The sequence below is a fragment of the Vipera berus genome, assembly GCF_964194415.1.
Source record: "Vipera berus genome assembly, chromosome: 5".
NCBI lineage: Eukaryota > Metazoa > Chordata > Lepidosauria > Squamata > Viperidae > Vipera > Vipera berus.
Window position 1 is genome coordinate 94540882 of NC_138207.1, and position 19002 is coordinate 94559883.

At 42.9% G+C, this 19002-nt stretch overlaps 1 protein-coding gene across 1 annotated transcript in view; it reads right to left on the reverse strand.

Annotated features, from left to right (window-relative positions):
* The window catches only part of ARID5B (AT-rich interaction domain 5B), a 147172-nt gene that overhangs the window by 104247 nt on the left and 23923 nt on the right, over positions 1-19002 (reverse strand). The window contains exon 3 of the mRNA XM_081328689.1: positions 16635-16860. Coding sequence (XP_081184815.1) covers positions 16635-16860 — 226 coding nt within the window. The remainder of the gene's footprint in view (positions 1-16634; positions 16861-19002) is intronic.

The window sequence follows — 19002 nt, forward strand, 5'->3', positions numbered from 1 at the left end:
CGCGACCATCCTAGAAAAGTAGTAGTGGGGGAGGGGAATGAGCTGAACCGGTGGCAGCACCGCACAAGCCTGAGCAAAAGGTGGCTGGAGCTGCAAGGCTGTCAAGGCTCAGCAGAAGCACCAAGATCAGCGCTTCTTCAGGGCTGTCAGGGCTCAGGGAAGCGCTGGGATCAGTGCCAAGCTCCAGCTGGAGCTCGGCACTGATCCTGGTGCTTCTGCTGAGCCCAGAAGAAGCGCCGATCAGCTGGAATGTTGCAGCATCTCCAGGGCCTTGTGATTTACATTCAGATGCTTGGCAACTGATTCATATTTATGATGGTCACAGTGTCCCAGGGTCATGTGAAGTGACCAAAACCTGCTGCAACCACCCAGCATACAGAAAGATTAAAAACCAAACACCTCCCCACCCCACCCCCTCTGCCAATCCTCAACAGAAATGCTCACAACAATGAAAACCTCGGACAGGAGGAAGAGCGCCGCTAGGCGGGCAGGGAGGTGTCTTGCTCAGCTGTGGCTTGGGGGGGGCACTTTTTCCAGTGCCATTGTAACTTCGAACAGTCACTAAGCGGACTGTTGTAAGTTGAGGAGTACCTGTACTTCATCACTTTTTTCCTTTTTTTTTGGTCATCAAGTTTTTGACACCTTGCTAGGCAACTGGTGGTACTCGGATGTTGCCATATCCTAAAAGTGGTACAATGGGTGAAAAAGTTGAAAAGCCCTGCTCTAGATGGCCTTTTGTTCCTCCACTACTGCCCCTGCATAGGGAATGCTGCAATCGTGAAATAACAAGGTTTGCCTCTCTTATTGAATGGCCTCCCTCCACCTGTTGAATGGTTGAGGCTGTCCCCTGTTTAATTTCAGAAGTCCTTACTGAACTGAACTAACAACGCAACCAACAATGAAAATATCCCCAGATGGGAAAATGATAATGTGAAGAAGGGCCTTCCTCTCTTTGGAAAATGTTTCCATTAAAAAACCTTTCATATTTTATTAATTTAAATTGTTTAGACAAATTAAAATGATAGCATGTTGAAAGGGAAACTATTAGCTCAGCTGACAACACAAGATGAGGGTCACGAAGCAGAATCAGGCAAGAGACATCTCAGATCTAAATGTCTACAGAATAGCAGATATAGACAACAGGAGCTGTAAAATAGAAAAATACCAACTTGAGCGATGTCATGCCTGTATTTGAGTAGATTTTAGAGGGATATTGTTATTGGTACTTTGTATGTAGTTATGTTAAAGGGGAGTTAAAGCACATTATGAATTTGGTTAATTGTATATTATGCATAATTTTTATTTAGAATATGATTATTATAACTATAATCCTGTATTTAGCTCTGGGAAGTGGGGGGGGGGAAAGTGGGCGGGTTTGGGGTGGGGGGGATTTGGGGATATATTGTAAAATCTTGTTTTTGTAAAACTTTTTAATAAAAAAAAATAACTGCAATTTACTACTCTACTGTTTGGCCATGTTCCCAACTGGGCACATTTACTTTAGCTTTGAATCTTTCTTACCATGTTTTTGGGTAGGCCCATCATTGGTGTGGTCCTTGCGCTAATTCAGCTCTCTGTGCCTTGCCCCTGGACCGCCTGTTTGTACAGACCCTTGATCTTCAACCACAACTCCTTGCCCACCACCTGGGGCCTCCTAGAGCAGGCATGTCAAACTGCTGGCCTGTGGGCTGGATGCGTCATGCAAAAACCACGCCCACCCCATTGCCAACCAATGGGGGAAAAGTCGCGATACGTTGCGGAATGTCCCGTGACGTCGTGAGCTTGACATGCCTGTCCTAGAGCTTATGCTGCCAACAAACATCTTTTAGATCAAGGTCAATCCTGATTAAAATTTGATTGTAATTTAAAATTAAAATTTAAACAGTTCAGTTTAAAAGATACCCTCATCGCTAAGTTAATGAGTTAACCGTTTAACTAAAAAAATCGCAAAACAACTGAGGCTGTTAACAGTTTAGTTTAACCTTCTGCAACATGGCATGCATCAGCACTGGATCACAGCTTCAAGGGGCTGATGGAAAGAGGCTGATTCAGCTGGGAAAAGTCTTGACGTAGACTAGAGTTTCTGAACAGGTTGGGGATGCCAAAACATTACCTGAAAGCTGTGAGTATCAGAAAAGGTGCATTTAAAAAAGAAAAGAAAAGAAAGAATGTTCTTCGGGACCGAAACAACTAATCATTAGCCACTGCCCGTTTCTCCTGTTTATCCATTTACTGTATTATGTTAAGGCTTCTTTCATGCAGCCCTGCTGCTTCTTCCTCTGAATGAATGGCAAAGTGGACCTTTCTCCTCCTCCTCCTCCTCCTCTTCCCCCATTGGCCGAGGGAAAGCACCTGATGGTTTGCATTTCTGCTCTTTGTTTATTGCAAGAATTTCCTTCTTCCTTCCCTGAAACAAAGTATTTATGGCGATGAAATACCTACCCTGAAAGTCATAAATGGAATAAATAAAAGGAAAGTTCAAAGCATCCCTCTCAGCTTAACGAGTGTTCTTTTTTTAATTTAAAAACCTCTGCCCTCCTTGCCACATTCTGCATCGCCATTCTGGAGAAAGATCCAGTTTTCTTCCCGCCTTGTTCTCCAAATATGTAAACAAGGTATATGGCTGCAGGGCAATGTTCTGCTCCGAAAGTATTTAAGCATTTGAGCGAAGCTATTTAAAGAATGGAGGATTCGGTTCCCTAGGCCAGATGCTAGTATAAATATGAAACTATGCTCACACTGCAGAATAAAGTATTTATAGTGCCTGTGTTTAACAAACAAATGACTACAGTCCTTCTAATAAAACCAGACAACTGATGCTCTGCAGGGAACCAGACCAAGATTTGCCCCCACTCTAAATCCCCCCCTTTTAAAAGCTGAATCAATTCTACACAAGGAAAGGTATTTGGCAAATTAATGTTCCAGATTTAAGAGGGTCTTGGCACTTTTCCAGACATGTGGTCCCCCCCGATGTCCATCTGCCCTAGAGTTGCTGGCCTATCAGCAGGAATGGGACAAACCATCACTTTAATGTGCCTTTAGTGCCAGGAATAATGCCATTTGAGATCCCCAAGAGGTCATGGGGAGTTTAAACACCTACTCGGGCTCCTAGAGGCATTGGAACCAACACATGCAACACAGGATAATGGAAATGTGCTAGGGACACCATGCAGGTCTTTCCACACAACCCTTATGCAAGTCTTAATGGGATGGAAAAAGCAGTTCTTGATATGCCAATGGTCTGCTGTTAAAAGGAAGGGGTTAAAATCAACCGCTTCCCCTAGCCAAGCACAAGTCCTTCAGTTAAGCCACAGCAGCTCTTTGGATGTCAGCAGAAAAGTGTGCTCAGATAAGAGCCAGAGGTCTCTAACACCATCTCACCATCTGCAGTCCCCTGTAAGGTCCTTATCCAAGATGAGCCTGCAGTCTTGCACAGAAGAGGGGGTCTCCCCCCCCAGAAGCCCATCTCTCCACGTTCTGTGTTTCTTCTGCTGCAGAGCCTGAACCTCATGGCCCAGGCAGACTGAAGTTACTGTAGAGAGGCTGAGCATCTTGGAACATGAGGCATTGTTTTACGGCTGGTGCGCTTGCTTTGAGGAATTATCATTTCTGCTGTTCCACTCTCGAGCTTGACCACTTGAGGGTGAGGCTCAGTCAACATTACTTCCTATTCTCTTCTACCTCCCAAGATCTTTCTTTTCCTGCGCACAACTGTATTCATTTCATCCGTATCATGCATGTGCTGGTCAGAGTAAATAGCTATTTTAAGAATTAAGAACTGTCCCCTTAAGGGATAGCCTTTTGAGTAATGTAGTTTTAAGTTGCTTGGTCACATCTGTGTTCCGGGATTGGCCATTGGGAGGGACTTCTGATTGGCTACCTGGGATTACTGGCTACGTGCAGGCCAACGGGGTTTTTATGAATTCCAGCCATGGGAGCTGTTTGCTCCTTCAATATGGGAAATACTACCTCTTTTCACGTACATGTTGGGATCAGATTATGAAATGTGCTTCAGAAGAATCTCTCCAGTAACTGTGAGTTAATGTTTAGAGGATGCCTGATGAATTAAAGTAATCTGCATGAAACCCTTTCCGTGGAGTTTATCTGCCTGTATCAAGCAATAGTAGCCCCCTTTGCTTGAGACAGAACAATGCACAACTCAAATCTTGCTCAAGACTTCAGTATATCGCTAACCCCTCTTCTCCTATGTGCTTCAATCTGTTCTTGACAAAGAGTTCTACAAAAAACCCTAGTAATTGAAAAAGCCTACTGCTTTTCTATAAATGCACGCTTCTGGTGAAATGAGCTGTCATTCACGAAAACAGATGCCTTTGAATAAAATCTGTTAGTGTTCAAGACTCCCCCGATTTTGGCTTCCATAGACTAATACAGCTCTCCTCCTACAAGGGTTTCTGTAAAAATTCCAAAACATGTTTTTATTTCAAACATGTTAATTGGTATTTGAAGGAAAATAATGACTGAAAAATTCAGGTTTTTCCTGTTCTCTTTTTCAGTAATGGTAATAGCAATAGCACTTAGATTTATATACCACTTCACAGTGCTTTACTGCCCTCTTTAGCATATTGTCTCCCAACAGTTGGGTTCCTCATTTTACCCACCTCGGAAGGATGGAAGGCTGAGTCAACCTTGAGTCAGTGAGGATCGAACTGCTGGCAGCCGGCAATCAGCAGAAGTAGCCTGCAGTACCGCATTCTAACCACTGTGCCACCAAGGCTAATAGAGTGTGAAAAGATAGTGCAGCACTAAATTAAATGCTGAAGGAAATCAACCAATGCACAGCCCAAGCCACCTTTCTGTTGCTTTCACCAGCAACATTCAAAGGAGGACATCAGAGGACACATGGAAAATGACACTCCATCCTCTTGCTGATCATTTGGATGGTTTTCTAGCATTGGCATTGCTAGACCCTCACTGCCTTTCCAGTTAAGTAACATTAAGGATATGTCAAGAATTATCTCAATGCCCCAAAGGCTTCATCCTTGCACTCGTGGGCCCTGACGGTGTGGGTGAGGCTGTTTCTTGATTGTGTTAACTGTTATGATTGATTATTAGTATTGTTGTGGATTGTTTTTCTCTACTGCTAGTTATGTTATTTATAATTTTTGTTATGCTGTTGTTATTCTCTTTTCAGTTATTGCTAACAGCCCAGAGTCATGTACTTGAGATAGGTGAGCATATAAATTTAATAAAAAAAATATACACTATCCTTCCAAGTTCATACACTTTACAATAAAGTGACAACTGTATTTCTAGATAGAGATAAATGTTTATGGAGATTCTCCATAGTCATCCAGATCATGGTTGTCCCAAAGGTGCTTTTTCAAAAGGCAACCAGACTTTGTTTTTCCCTGAAGACATTTCACTTTTCATCCAAGAACTGAAGAAGCTTCTTGGATGAGAAGTGAAACATCTTCAAGGAAAAAGAAAGTCCAATTGCCTTTTGAAAAGCACCTTTGGGATACAGATCAATATTTTTCAATACTTTTCCACGTTGTGGCTAAAAATCAACTTCTACCATTTATACATGTGGCCAATCCATTTTTTCTCTCCCACATCTTCACATTTTAAACTTTCCCAGAGATTGTGATACTGCCGAGAAACTGGCCATTGGTTCCAATGTAGGCTATTTTACTGGTGATCCTTCATTGGAGATTTCATGCTGCCCTCCTGTTAACGATCCATTTGTGTACAGGCTCCCAGCTAACTGCACAGTGCACTGTTTCAATCATCTGTCTCTATCTCCTCATTGGGAAGTTGAGGACAGTCCCATGAAGGTGGCCATCAGAATCCTTTCCCAGCAGGTGCAGAGATGTTCCTCAAGCCCCATCTAACACTCTGCCTCTCAGCTGCTTCCAGGCTGGCAAACATCAGACAATAATGAAATATAGATAGATGTTTAAGAGGAGAAACTGATATTCATCAAATGTAGGGAACTACATTCTTTCCCATGTTAGTTTCTGTTTCACTCCAAAAGGCCTTGCTTCCAAGAACAGGAGAATAAGACTGCAGCCAAAATGATATTGCTGATGGCTCAGATAAGAATCTGAAAATTCCATTCTTGGATGTAACAATTTATCAGTGTCAGAAATCACAGTAAGACTATTTACTACTGGAAATCTCCATAAGGCAAGGTTTACACAATGACATAAATGAAATTCACTGATAAATCAAAATATACAGATGTGTAGGAACCTGTGCCGACTAGGACATCACATTCTGGGGAGGATCCCTGTACATCAGCCTGGGTTAATCCAGCACTCTGATAGGTTAGGATATGGGCCAACTTGCAGGATAGAAGAAGCCAGAAAAGGAAGTAAGGCAAGGCATGTATTGCAAATATTGCCTCTCTGCTCATTACAAGAATTGCAGGAGTGGGTAGCAGAAGGAAGGGAGGGAGGAAGGAAAGAAGGAAAGGAGGAAGGAAGGAAGGAAGGAAGGAAGGGAGGGAGGGAGGGAGGGAGGGAGGGAGGGAGGGAGGGAGGGAGGAAGGGATTATAGTGATTGTTCTAGCCGGAACTTTCTTTTCTCCAAGGTACCTATTCAACTCACATCTCTTTGATCTAGAGCAGATTCTGGAGACTCACCATAAAGAGGCAGAGAAATTATTTCATTTCACATGTAAAATGCAAATGAATCTAAATCTCCATTTTAAATTTGCATCTGTGAATCAAAATTAAAATGCACATTTTTATGAATTTTTCAGTGCAATTCGAAGAATATGGGTACAAAAATGTATATATGAAAATAATGCACAGAAACACATTAGAGCAGAGAAAAGTGCTTCTTTAAACTATACTTAACACTGAAAAATATATACATGCTCCAAAATAGATATGTCTTGTGAATTTATCAAGATTAAAAAAAAAACTTGACAGAAGCCCAAATGTGAGAAATGAGAAACTAATCATGATATGCAATATATTACAAGAGAAAAGGAAATTCTTTCTGGCAAGTGGGTCCATTTCAAGAGCTGCAACCCAGAATTATGAGGAAAAGGTGGCTGTTGTACACCAGCCTGCTTGGGTCAGCAGCTACTAGGACTGAAAGCAGAATCCCAGTTGACTAGAAGTCAAAATAACTTGTTCAGATTTCTTTTTACATTTCTGGAATCAGCAGAGGTTTAGTGTGCTTTTGTGTGTACATGCACTCACATATGTGCGTTTATGCATGCATATATCTTTTAAAGTTAAATCTCTCTGGAAGATATTGTCACTCTTACCAGTAGCCCAGACAGGAAAAATGACCAGATAAATTAATTCTAGTTTACTGTAAATCTCCATTAACAAAATCTTGCAAGTCTGAAAATATAATTCTCCCTCTGTCATCTTTACAGCCTGAGAACTTGAAGAGGAGTCCTTCTGAGCCTCTTGCTTTGTCCATTATATAGCTGTGGTCTGGATTTTCTCTTGATTGCTGATTGTTCCCTAGTCAGTATCTCTTTGCCCCAACTCCCAAGGTCTTTCCCCCTTACAGAGATTAATACAAACCAGTCCTGTTGTGACAGGATCTAGAACTTCTCAACATTTCACGGGGCAGAAAGCATACAAAGAAAAAATGGCCCAACAGCAGAGACTCAGCAAGATGCAGCGTAATAATCTTATACCCAATTTTGCAAAGACAATGACCAAAAGAGAAAAAACAACAATTCACAAAACTTCTAAGGGGTTCCACAACTACTGATGTGGCAACTTAACACAATTGTTATTCCCAATTTTTTTCCTTGGACCCCAAAGTATAAAGAAGTGGATTTTGCCTTATTCAGATGTCTGGGAGTGCTCTGGACAATTCCTTGGAGGACATTCTGAGACATCTGGACAAGGGGAATCCTGGATCCCAAGCGTGTTTGGGAAAAAAATATCTTGGAGCACTGGGGAACTACCAGAGGATTGGAAAAGAGCTGATGTGGTTCCCATCTTCAAAAAAGGAGGAAAGAAAAAACAGACCCAGGAAACTACAGACCAATCAGAACATGGAAAGATACTGGAAAAGGTCATTAAAAACAGATCTGCGAACATCTAGAAACAAAATAATAACTAGAAGCCAGCACGGGTTTGTTAAAAACAGATCATGCCAAACCAATCGTATTTCTTTCTTTGACCAGGTGATTAAATTGTAGATCAGAGAAATGCTGTGGACATAGTATACCTAGATTTCAGCAGGGGATTTGACAAAGTAGACCACAACCTATTTCTTGGAAAACTAAAAAAAATGGGATAGACAGTATCACCATTAGATGGATTTTTAACTGGCTGACAAATTGTACTCAGTGAGTAGTCCTTAATGGTACCACATCTACATGGATGGAAGGAAGGAAGCAGTGGGGTACCACAAGGTTCTGTTCTAGGCCCAGTACTCTTCAACATCTTCATAAACGACTTAGATGAAGGAATAGAAGGGATCAAATTTGCAGATGATACTAAGCTGGCAGGAATAGCCAACAACCTAGATCAGTGATGGCAAACCTTTTAGAGAAAGAGTGCCCAAACTGCAACCCAAAACCCACTTATGTATCGTTGGGTGCCGGGTGGGTGTGGCCCATTGGGTGGGCATGTCCAATTGGGTGGGCATGGCCCATTGGGGTGGGTGTGGCTGCTGTGGTAACGCAGATTGGGTGGGACTGAAAAGTTCAATTAACCAATTCCAACTTTGCGAGATCTTTTTTTTCCCCCACAAGAAGTTGAAATTTATTGATTGATTGAACCTTTTTTTTTGCACACGGCGGTGGGGGCCTAACGCGAAAAGGTTTTATAAAACCCAGCTGAAGGCCTAGGACTGGGGCGATGGCACGTGTGCCCACAGAGAGGGCTCTGCATGCCACCTGTGGCATGCGTGCCATAGGTTCGCCACCACGGACCTAGATAATAGGCTCAAGATACAGATGGATCTTGACAGACATGAACACTGGGCCCTATCTAACAAAATTAAATTCAATGTGGAGAAAAGTAAAGTCTTACACTTAGGCAAGAAAAACTAAAAGTACACACATAGTACACATATATTGCAGTCACCGTGACAGGGATCTTGAAGTCTTAGTGGACAAGCAATTAAATATGAGCCAACAGTGTGCAGTGGCAGCCAAAAAAGCCAATGCAATCCTAAACTGCATTAACACAGTGATTCAATCAAGATCATGTGAGGTACTAATACTACTCTATAAAGCCTTAGTAAGACCACACCTAGAATATTGCAACCAGTTTTGGTCTCCACGCTATAAAAAAGGTGTTGAGATGCTAGAAAAAGTGCAGAGAAGAGCAACATAGATGATTAGGGGACTGGATACAAAAAACATATGAGGAACGGCTACAGGAACTGGGCATGGCTAATGAAGAGAAGGACCAGGAGAGACCTGATAGCAGTGTTCCAATATTTGAAGGGCTGTCACAGAGAGGAATGGGTCAACCTATTTTCCAAAGCACCCGAAGGCCAGATAAGGAATAATGGATGGAAATTGACCAAAGAGAGATTCAGTGGTGGGATACAGCTGGTTTGCACCACTTCGCAGAACTGGTAGCTAATCTTTTGTGGACCAGGCTCAGAATGGACTTCTGGAAGCGGCATCCACACAGAGAACTGGTTGTTCACATGTTTGAATCCCACCACTGGAGAGATTCAGCCTAGAAATAAGGAGAATTTTTCTAACAGTGAGAACAATCAACCAATGGAACAGTTTGCCTTCAGATGTTGTGGGAGCTCCATTACTGGAAGCTTTCAAGAAGAGACTGGACTGTCATCTGTCAGAAATGATGTAGGGTCTCCTGCTTGGGTGGGGGGTTGGACTAGATGACCTAAAAGGTCCCTTCCAACTCTGTTATTCTTATTCTGATTCTGATGCTGATGCTGACTCTTTCCTATGCTGTACAGTTGTGCTGAATGACCCATCCACACCTGAATGGGCTTGCAGCTCTTAGCTCTTTAGCACCAGAATGAGACAAAAAGAAATAATACTGGAGAAACAGGAAAACGTTTAAACTGGAACCCCAAAAACCTAGATAAGATGCCAGGCGCAACAGAAACATGCATTCATTTATTTTATTACCAATAGTTTTATGCCACTTCAGCCAAAAACAATGAATGTATGCAGCTTACAAATGAAAGCAATAATTATTATTACTATTATAATTAGTCCTCTCTTTTACTTGGCACTTTCCAAAACAGCAGATGAAAGACTCCCTAAGACCTAGGTGGACTTTAATAAGAGTAACAACAAAAAAGGCTTTGGGGGTTGGTGCTAAATGGGAGGAGGAGAAAAAGTGATTTTAAAATGGATGAGTTGCCATTGACTCATTCAGACGAATTGCTGGGCTCCATGGGAGACATTCAGCTGAGCAGAAAATCAGTGTATTGAATTAAACCACAACATTTAGGCTGACAAAGGAATGTGATAAAGTAGAAATAAAATAATCAGTGATAAGTCCTAGAGACAACAGGAGGAAAAATAAATGCCAGTATTTCTGGCTCCAAATATGCTCACGGACCTGCTGGGAAAGGGAAACACTGAGAGTTGGGCTGGATGGAGTCCCTGAGCCAGTGCCTGCCCAGATAACAGGAGGATTTTACAAGTCCACAATTTTTAAGATTTGAAGGGAAACCTGACTTGCATTTTCTTGAATACGAGTACGGCTCTTCACACAATCCAGGACTTTGCTAGAGTCTCAGATTGTAGCAAACCTATACTCAAACTCAAATGGAGGTGAATCAATTGGTTCTTGGCTGAAGAAACACCATCCAACCAGAAGAAAGGGTCAATTTGGACATCTTTATTGGAGACCCTTCATGGCCCTATACAGATCACCTCCACCCACAACAATACCGGCACATACTTGGCTCAAAATAATGACTGTATTAATGCAGATCCATGCATTGGCCACCAAATATGTGACAAATAAAACAAACATGTACAAGCATCATTTACCTGGAATGTGAAAAATGCAATTAAAGAAGTGGCCTCTGATTTACCAAATAAAGGGCAGTCAGCTTGTTAAACTATTAGATATATTTAGCAGCTCTGCTTCTAACCAATTAAGCAATTAAACAAGTGCAACATCTCAGCGTACACATTAATAAAAGTTAAAAAACTAACAAAACTACTAGCTTGAGATTTTTACCCTGGCTATGGAAGACCAACATGCAACAGATTTGTTAGACTCTCAGCAACATGTTCTTGGCTATGTTCCTTTTGTCTCTGTTGAGTTTAGATTACCTAGGAATTCTCAATTCACATATAAAATGTCTATGGAGATTCTCAGTCATCCAGGTCACAGTTATCCCAAAGGTGCAACTAGACTTCCTTGTTTTTGTTTGAAGATGTTTCACTTCTCATCCAAGAAGCTTCTTCAGCTCTGACTGGATGTGGGGGGAAGTCTAGTTGCCTCGTGAAAAAGCACCTTTGGGATCACATACAAGATATACCTAGAAAATCAGCTTAAATTTGTTACTCAAGGGGGAGGGGGATAACACCACCAGCACAGCCAACCTTTTTCAGATGACTTCACCAAAGATAGTATGCTCCAAGCATTCATATTTAATTCATATTTCACATTTTAATGAAAGAAACTATGAAACAATCTATGCCACAAAGTAATCATTTATGCTCACAGGATGAAAGACAGACCATGTGTGTTGTAATTTGTGATGGTCATACTCATTGCAGACATTCATCATCCACAAAAAAATGTGTCTTGTTCTTATCATGCTAAATAAAAGACAACTTTCTACTTTCTAATGTTTTGCGTGCAGTTCAAGGCATGACACCCCCCTCTCCAACTTCTCCATCCTTCACACACACACACACACACACACACACACACAGAGAGAGAGAGAGAGAGAGAGAGAGAGAGAGAGAGAGAGAGAGAGAGAGAGAGAGAGAGAGAGAAGAGAAAGAGAGAGAGAGAGAGATTCTAACTGAGTGAAGTGTTCCTAACCACCTCGATAATCTCGTGGGCTTATTGAACAGGAGAAACAAACCATAATTCAGTATGGCAACTTGAGTAATCTCTTCCCCCATTTAATTGATTTTCCCACGTCAAATCCAGCAAGCACAAATTGGCAAGCAAATTATGGAAGACCCCAAAAAGCAAGGGTGGGAGCAAAGCTGGTTAGTGTCACAGGACACTAAGCAAGATATGCCCTTCAAAGGTTGTTGGTGGGCAGATGTCCCCTGCCCTCACCATTGATGGGACTGGTTGGCATGGACTGGAATTTCACCCTGTTTGAGGAGGCACAGGTTGCCTGCTCTGTCACTATATCAATTTCCTCATTTCTTTCCACTCTGCAAACCACAGATGGGCTGGCCAGTCAGCGCTGGTGGTTGTTTATGCAAAGAGTCCAGGAAAACCTCAGGAAAAAGAAGTTGCAGCTTCCACAGAAAACTTCATGCATTCATTGCCTAAAACCAGACTCAGCCATCAGTTTAGCCCCTGACCTGGCCTAAATCTCAGCCCAAAAGATGCAGTGTTGCTAGATTCATGCAACATTATAACCCGGGGGGAAACAAGCAAGATTTGGAATTGTGAGTAGTTTATAAACAACTGTTTATGTCTTAAAGGTAAAGGTAAAGGTTCCCCCGCACATGCATGCTAGTTGTTTCCGACTCTAGGGGCCGGTGCTCATCTCCGTTTCAAAGCTGAAGAGCCAGCGCTTGTCTGAGGACGTCTCCATGGTCATGTGGCCGGCATGACTAGACGCCAAAGGCGCACGGAACACTGTTACCTTCCCACCGGAGTGGTCCCTATTTTTCTACTTGCATTTTTACATGCTTTTGAACTGCTAGGTTGGCAGAAGCTGGGACAAGTAACAGATGCTCACTCTGCTACACGGCACTCGGAATGCAACCTGCCAAACTGCCGACCATTTGATCGACAAGCTCAGCGTCCTAACCCACTGAGCCACCGCGTCTTACACACTGCATAAACTCATTCTGTTTTTATGCAAGAGTGAGTGTGATGTGTAAAGTCGCCACAATTTCCAGATGATTCATGCAATAAAGCCAGAGCACCTTGATAAGAAACAAAGAAGAGGGGCAGCAGCCCCAATAAATGGAGTGCCCTCTACTAATTGTAAATCCTTCCTTCTGCTTATTTCCATGCAAGCCCAGCTCTGTTTGTTCAGTCTTTTTTATCTTTTTCCAATGGCACATTTGGAGATGAAGCCATTTATAACTGCAGGTCCTCAAGAGAGTTTGTGGCTGTGTAACTGACAATAAACTCACTGCAAACTTGGGAATTCTGTTTTAATAACCTTATCCTATGACACTTTCTACTGTATGTCTCAAAGGGTTTCAATAAAAAAATCAACCTGTAGAAACATATTTTCTTGCTTAAACACCAACTCAATGCATATAACCAGAGTGCCACTATAATGACATCTTTATGGGGCAATAAAACCTAAAAACAGCTTTCATACTTCATTTAAAGGAACTCCGTAAGAAGTTTTATAAAATAATTTGATTTCTTTTCTTGAAGAATAGGTAGACCAATGAATGAATACGTGAATGAAGATATGCATTCTCCTACGTTCAGTGGGCTTGCTTATATATCACACAGATGCTCAAAATCTGTAAAATAAATAAACCTTCATTCAGCTATTCTGATTTACCAGAGATGGGTATGCAAGTCAACCTACGCTAAAAATATCACAATTCTGAAGGAGGAAGAGGAGGTGGTAGAGGAGGATCAAGAAATATAAAACCACCAGAGGTCCTGCAAATAAATGATCTAATCAAATGAATTTGTCTTGAAAAACAGGTTTACATGCTTAATGTGAATAACACATTCCACAACCAGTTCTATTATTATCTAAACGGTAAGGCTGAACTTCTGTTATTTTGATAAGCATCTAAAAGAAACAGTATTCCTGATATAAATCAAGCGATGGCTGCAACCGCTGCTCTCCTGCTGACTAGCCCCACCTTGGACTTTCCTCCTGGAGAGGAACGGAGTCCCATGGTCCTCAACCGTCCTGGGCTCTTCTTCTGCCGAGCTCCTCTGAGGACTGCAGAGAGCAAAGGGCTGCCAGTGGCTTCGGCAGCCCATCAGTCTTAACCAGTGGGCAGATCATCAAGAATAACATTAGCATTCCCGGGGACTTGACCGACTTTATCACATCAGCTTGCCATTTGCACCCAACCGTCTCAACAGAGCATTTACCTTCAGCTGCCTTTGCAGCTTTGGGATTTACTTCTGTAATGTTACTTCCGTAAAATCCTTCTCAGCTGAACTGAACCTGGCAGAACCAGATGGAGGTCCATGGCCTGGAACCTAACCAGAAGTTGACCCATCCGGTTCCTTTCTCTTTCCAGGGCCAGCCCAATTCCCTGATCCCAGCATCCCTCAAAAGATATTGTTTTCCTTGGCCAGGATGAGTCCAGCACGAGTTGCACAGCAACAGAGGGGAGATGTGAAGCAGGCCCTCATTTTCTCTAGTGGTTTGTTACAGGGATCATTTTTATAGCCTGGCTTCCGAGCAGGGCTGATCTATTTAGTCAGCTTCATGTTGTCAAATATTGTGGAAGAGATAGTTTTATTATGGGGATTCTGGGGAAAGCTTTTCCCTGTCATTTTGGCCTCAGACACTATTGCTGGCTCACACACTACATTATACCTTAATCCTGGGATAACAAAATAAAGTTGTTTCCTAGGCTAACACACAAAATTGACACACTGACCCATAAACCTCCCAATCCCAAACAAGCAAGAATTACACTCGCATCATGTGACACAACGAGATGTGTAAAGAATAACTCACAGTCATCCTGGGCTTAGCAATAACTACAAGCTACACATCTGGCCCACTGACCCGCCTGCACGAGGCGAGCCAAGTTGGACTCTGCTTGCACACTGGCATTGTGTCAATTTGGATTCCTTCTCAAAGACTACTGGTCTGTTTTACCAGGGAAAAATTGAGGATTACACGAGTCTTTCACAAATAATGGTTGTGAAAAATCTGAATAAACAATCTCTGCTAATGTAGTCTAACATTTTATCCACAATCAGATCAGAAACTTTTTAAATACTCTAGTTACTAGTACCAAAATATCATCAGGATCTTTTAAAAAGACTAATATCTAAACCATACTTGTAAATCAAAGAAAATGGTGTTGTTTTTTTTAAAAAGAAAGATAAATGTGATAAAAAAGTAAAATGTCTGCCCTGCCAGACATCAGAAATCTTCCCCAATCTTCCACCACCTTCGGAACCCCCGTCTTCTGATTGAAATAAAAACCCAACTTTGCCAGCAGAGAGGCTTTCCCAGAAGGAAAAAGTCTACTTCTGTTCACTTAAGGGTGAGATAGAAAGTCCAAAGGGTCACAAGACCCACCAGCCGTGCAACAAAGGTAAAAGATTATGTCCATACATACCTCCAGAAAATAAGGAGGTCAACCTTTCCCCCCTGAAGCTTTAAATGAAGAAACCATGATAAGCCAAGGCCACCAGCCCTGGTCAGAACTTTCATAGGGCTTCTGCATGGAGCTTGGAAACTTGCAGAGTTCTGGGCATTTGGGGGTTTCACATCCCAGAACAGAGCATAAAATTACATTTCCTGAAAGGAAGACATGTCTGTGTCTCTATTGGAAAAACTTCAACTTATACAATCTGGCAGGATACAGGATTACATGGCCCTGCCAGACAACATGATTTCCTTAATGATGAATCAAACCCTTTGGATTATGTATTGATTGTGTCACTTGAATTGTTGGGCAAAATATACAAAGAGGAGATTTTGTAAAGAAGTCTCTGAAGATCTGTTTTAATTATTTTGATTTCTGGGTAAACTTGCTAGTTTCTGTTTAGGTACCTGCTATCAGAAGATTACAAAACAGAAGACTGTCTTTAAAAAGGCTCTGTCTCTGAGAAGCCCAACAGCTAGAAAAATAACTAAAACATGGAAAGCATTAACAGGACAGCTGGGGATGTGATCCCTGTAACCTTCTAACTAACACGAAGGTGGACAATGTTTAACATCCAGGCCTCTAAGAGTGTTTTGATCTGAGTGAGGCTCACCAGCTTAGATGGTGGCAGGATTGGTGCAGATGCCAGAGAGAGAGAGAGGCTGAGCCAGCCTCAGGACTTCCAAACCCAGAAAGGGAATCTTTCATGGGTTCAGCCAATGGGAAACAAAATGACCAAGGAGCAAGCAACCCTATTAAGCTTCAGACTTTACAAAGACAGAAGCAAAATGCTTAGTCCATCAGAAAGCTCCACTGAAATTTGTAAGAGGGCCCAATGAAAGTCACACACAAGAAAAAAAACCCTTTCTTGACCGCCTTACACAAGACCTATAGGGAAGGCAGCAGAGGTCCCTACAATGGCCTAGAGTAAACAGTGGCCCTCCTTCTAAATTCTGGCAGTTTGCATTGATTCCTATGCATTTATTCTACTCAAATATCATTCACACATTATCCTTGCCTCTGGGGAACTTTCAATATGCTTCACCTTCTGTAGCCCAGCAGACACTTGAATGTTCCTTCATTTTACCATCACCTTAGAAGTCCTTACCAGATTCCCTGAATCTCTGCCACCACATCCGTTCTCCCTTCAGTCAAGGAAAGCCCAAGAAAACTGATCCTCTCAGTAATCACAGAAGCCATCTTACACAAGAACCAAAGGAGCACTCACCCAAGTCGGCCTTTTCCTTTAAAATATCCTTGAAATTGAGGCCACTGTTGTGTGTGGATTGCCGGAACCTTCCTAGGGCTTCCCTCTGGCCATCTTTGCTCAGTTCTGGAGGTGTGAAGGCTTCATCCCGGACGCCACGTTTCCACTTGGAGATATCTGTCTGGGCCCATTGGGCCAAGTCCTCGAGCTTCACGGTTACTTTTTCGGAAGCAGCAATGACTTCATCCTGGAAGAGCCAAAGGGGGGAAAGGTCACGTTGGCCCCTGACTTGTATCGTCACCAAATTACAACAGGCTTTTCTCACCAAACAATGCGGAGAAGATCTTCTCTCAGCAGAGCGCCGCCTGAAAAGCAGCCTGAGGATTCTGGGCCAGCCTGGAAGACAGATGCCCCTCTTTACAGAGGCTCCACAGGCTTTGCGAGGGGGTCCTTTGAGGAGGGGCTTCTTTCCTTTCAGTTTCTAAAAGGAGGAGCTAGCAGGGACATGGGCTGAGGTGGCTCCCTTTTTGTGACTCTCCTCTCCTCTCCTCTCCAGGTGGCACGCAGCACGACTCGGTCTCCCCTAATTTCCATCCACCCAAAACATTGCGTCTTCCCACACTTTTGCCTTTTCCCTAACCCTTCCCATTTTTTTTTTAAAAAAATCCTACTTTCATTAAAAGCAATTCCAAAGTAGGGCATATTGGCCGTTCAAATGTTTGAATTGGTTCTAAAATTTTAAGAAGAAGCCTCATGGCAGTAGATCCAAAAGTGTTGATCTTTTGCTCTGCTCCACCAATATCCATGGAACTCACTTCCCGGAGGACAAATCAGGAGACCTTTTGAGTCTTGAGCAGGAGCCGTTTCTGGGTCTCCAGCCAGGACTCAGGGCAGGCTACTCTGCCTCCCCCCAGGGCATCAGCACAAGAGGGAGCCAAACCCCTATGGCAGTGATGGAGAACCTTTTAGAGACCAAGTGCCCAAACTGCAACCCAAAACCCACTTATGTATCATCGTGTGCCGGGTGGGCGTGGCCCATTGGGTGGGCGTGGCCCATTGGGTGGGCGTGGCTGCCGTGGTAACGGCAGACTGGGTGGGACTAAAAAGTTCAATCAATTGATTCCAACTTTGCGAGATCTTTTTTTTTCCAGCGAGAAGTTGAAAATGATTGATTGATTGGACCTTTTTTTTTGCACACGGCAGCGGAGGCCTAAAGCGAAAAAGTTTTATAAAACCCAGCTGAAGGCCTAGGACTGGGGTGATGGCGCCCATGCCCACAGAGAGGGCTCTGCGTGCCACCTGTGGCACTCGGGCCATAGGTTCGCCACCACAGACCTATGGAAAGAAAGCACTTCTTTGTAAACGGGTGACTTGGCTGCAGCACTTTGCACTTAAACCATTGCAGTAGATGTTCAAATACACTAAGCGGGCTCAGACCTGGTTAGGTCTTTGGGTGGGAGACCAACAGAAAAGGCCAGGATTTTCAGTAGGTTACACTGAGAAGTCTATATCTCAGTGATGGCGAACCTTTTAGAGACCGAGTGCCCAAACTGCAACCCAAAACCCACTTATGTATCGTCCGGTGCCGGGTGGGCATGGCCCATTGGGTGTGTGTGTGGCCCATTGGGTGGGCGTGGCTGCGGTGGTAACGGCAGACTGGGTGGGACTAAAAAGTTCAATCATCAATTCCAACTTTACGAGATCTTTTTTTTTCCTGCGAGAAGTTGAAATTGATTGATTGAACCTTTTTTTTTTTTGCACACGGCGGTGGAGGCCTAAAGCGAAAAGGTTTTATAAAACCCATTGGAAGGCCTAGGACTGGGGTGATGGTGCCCGTGCCCACAGAGGGGGCTCTGCGTGCCACTTGTGGCACCCGTGCCATAGGTTCGCCACCATGGCTATATCTCATCCCCAAAGAGGGCAAGCCCACAAGTCTCCAGGAATTGAGCTTGACTTGAAGGAATCTTTGCCTTTGTAGCCTTCACAGAAATAAATAACCCATGGAGATTTCACGTGAGCAGATGCCCATTTTGGGGAAGTGTAAAGGGACATCCTTGACTAGGCTAGTCTTTCTTGTTCAGATCACATCGCACATGTTATGATTGTTAATGTTATTTAAATCAACTTTTTATACATATTTCAAGAATACCAGTTGAAAAAGGATTCACTTCTAAATAATTGGAAACCAGAGATGTGTGTATGTGTTCCATCCTCTGTATTGCCAGAGATTAAGCAAGGGCCCCTATTTGAAAATGTAATTAATCTGCAGAGGCAAAAATGCATAGCATGATGAGTAACGGTTCGAACTTGTTCTTATTTGCACAAATGATCTAATTATAAATGGGGTTCCTGGAACTCTGAGTCACTAGAAAATTCCTGTTTATGATAC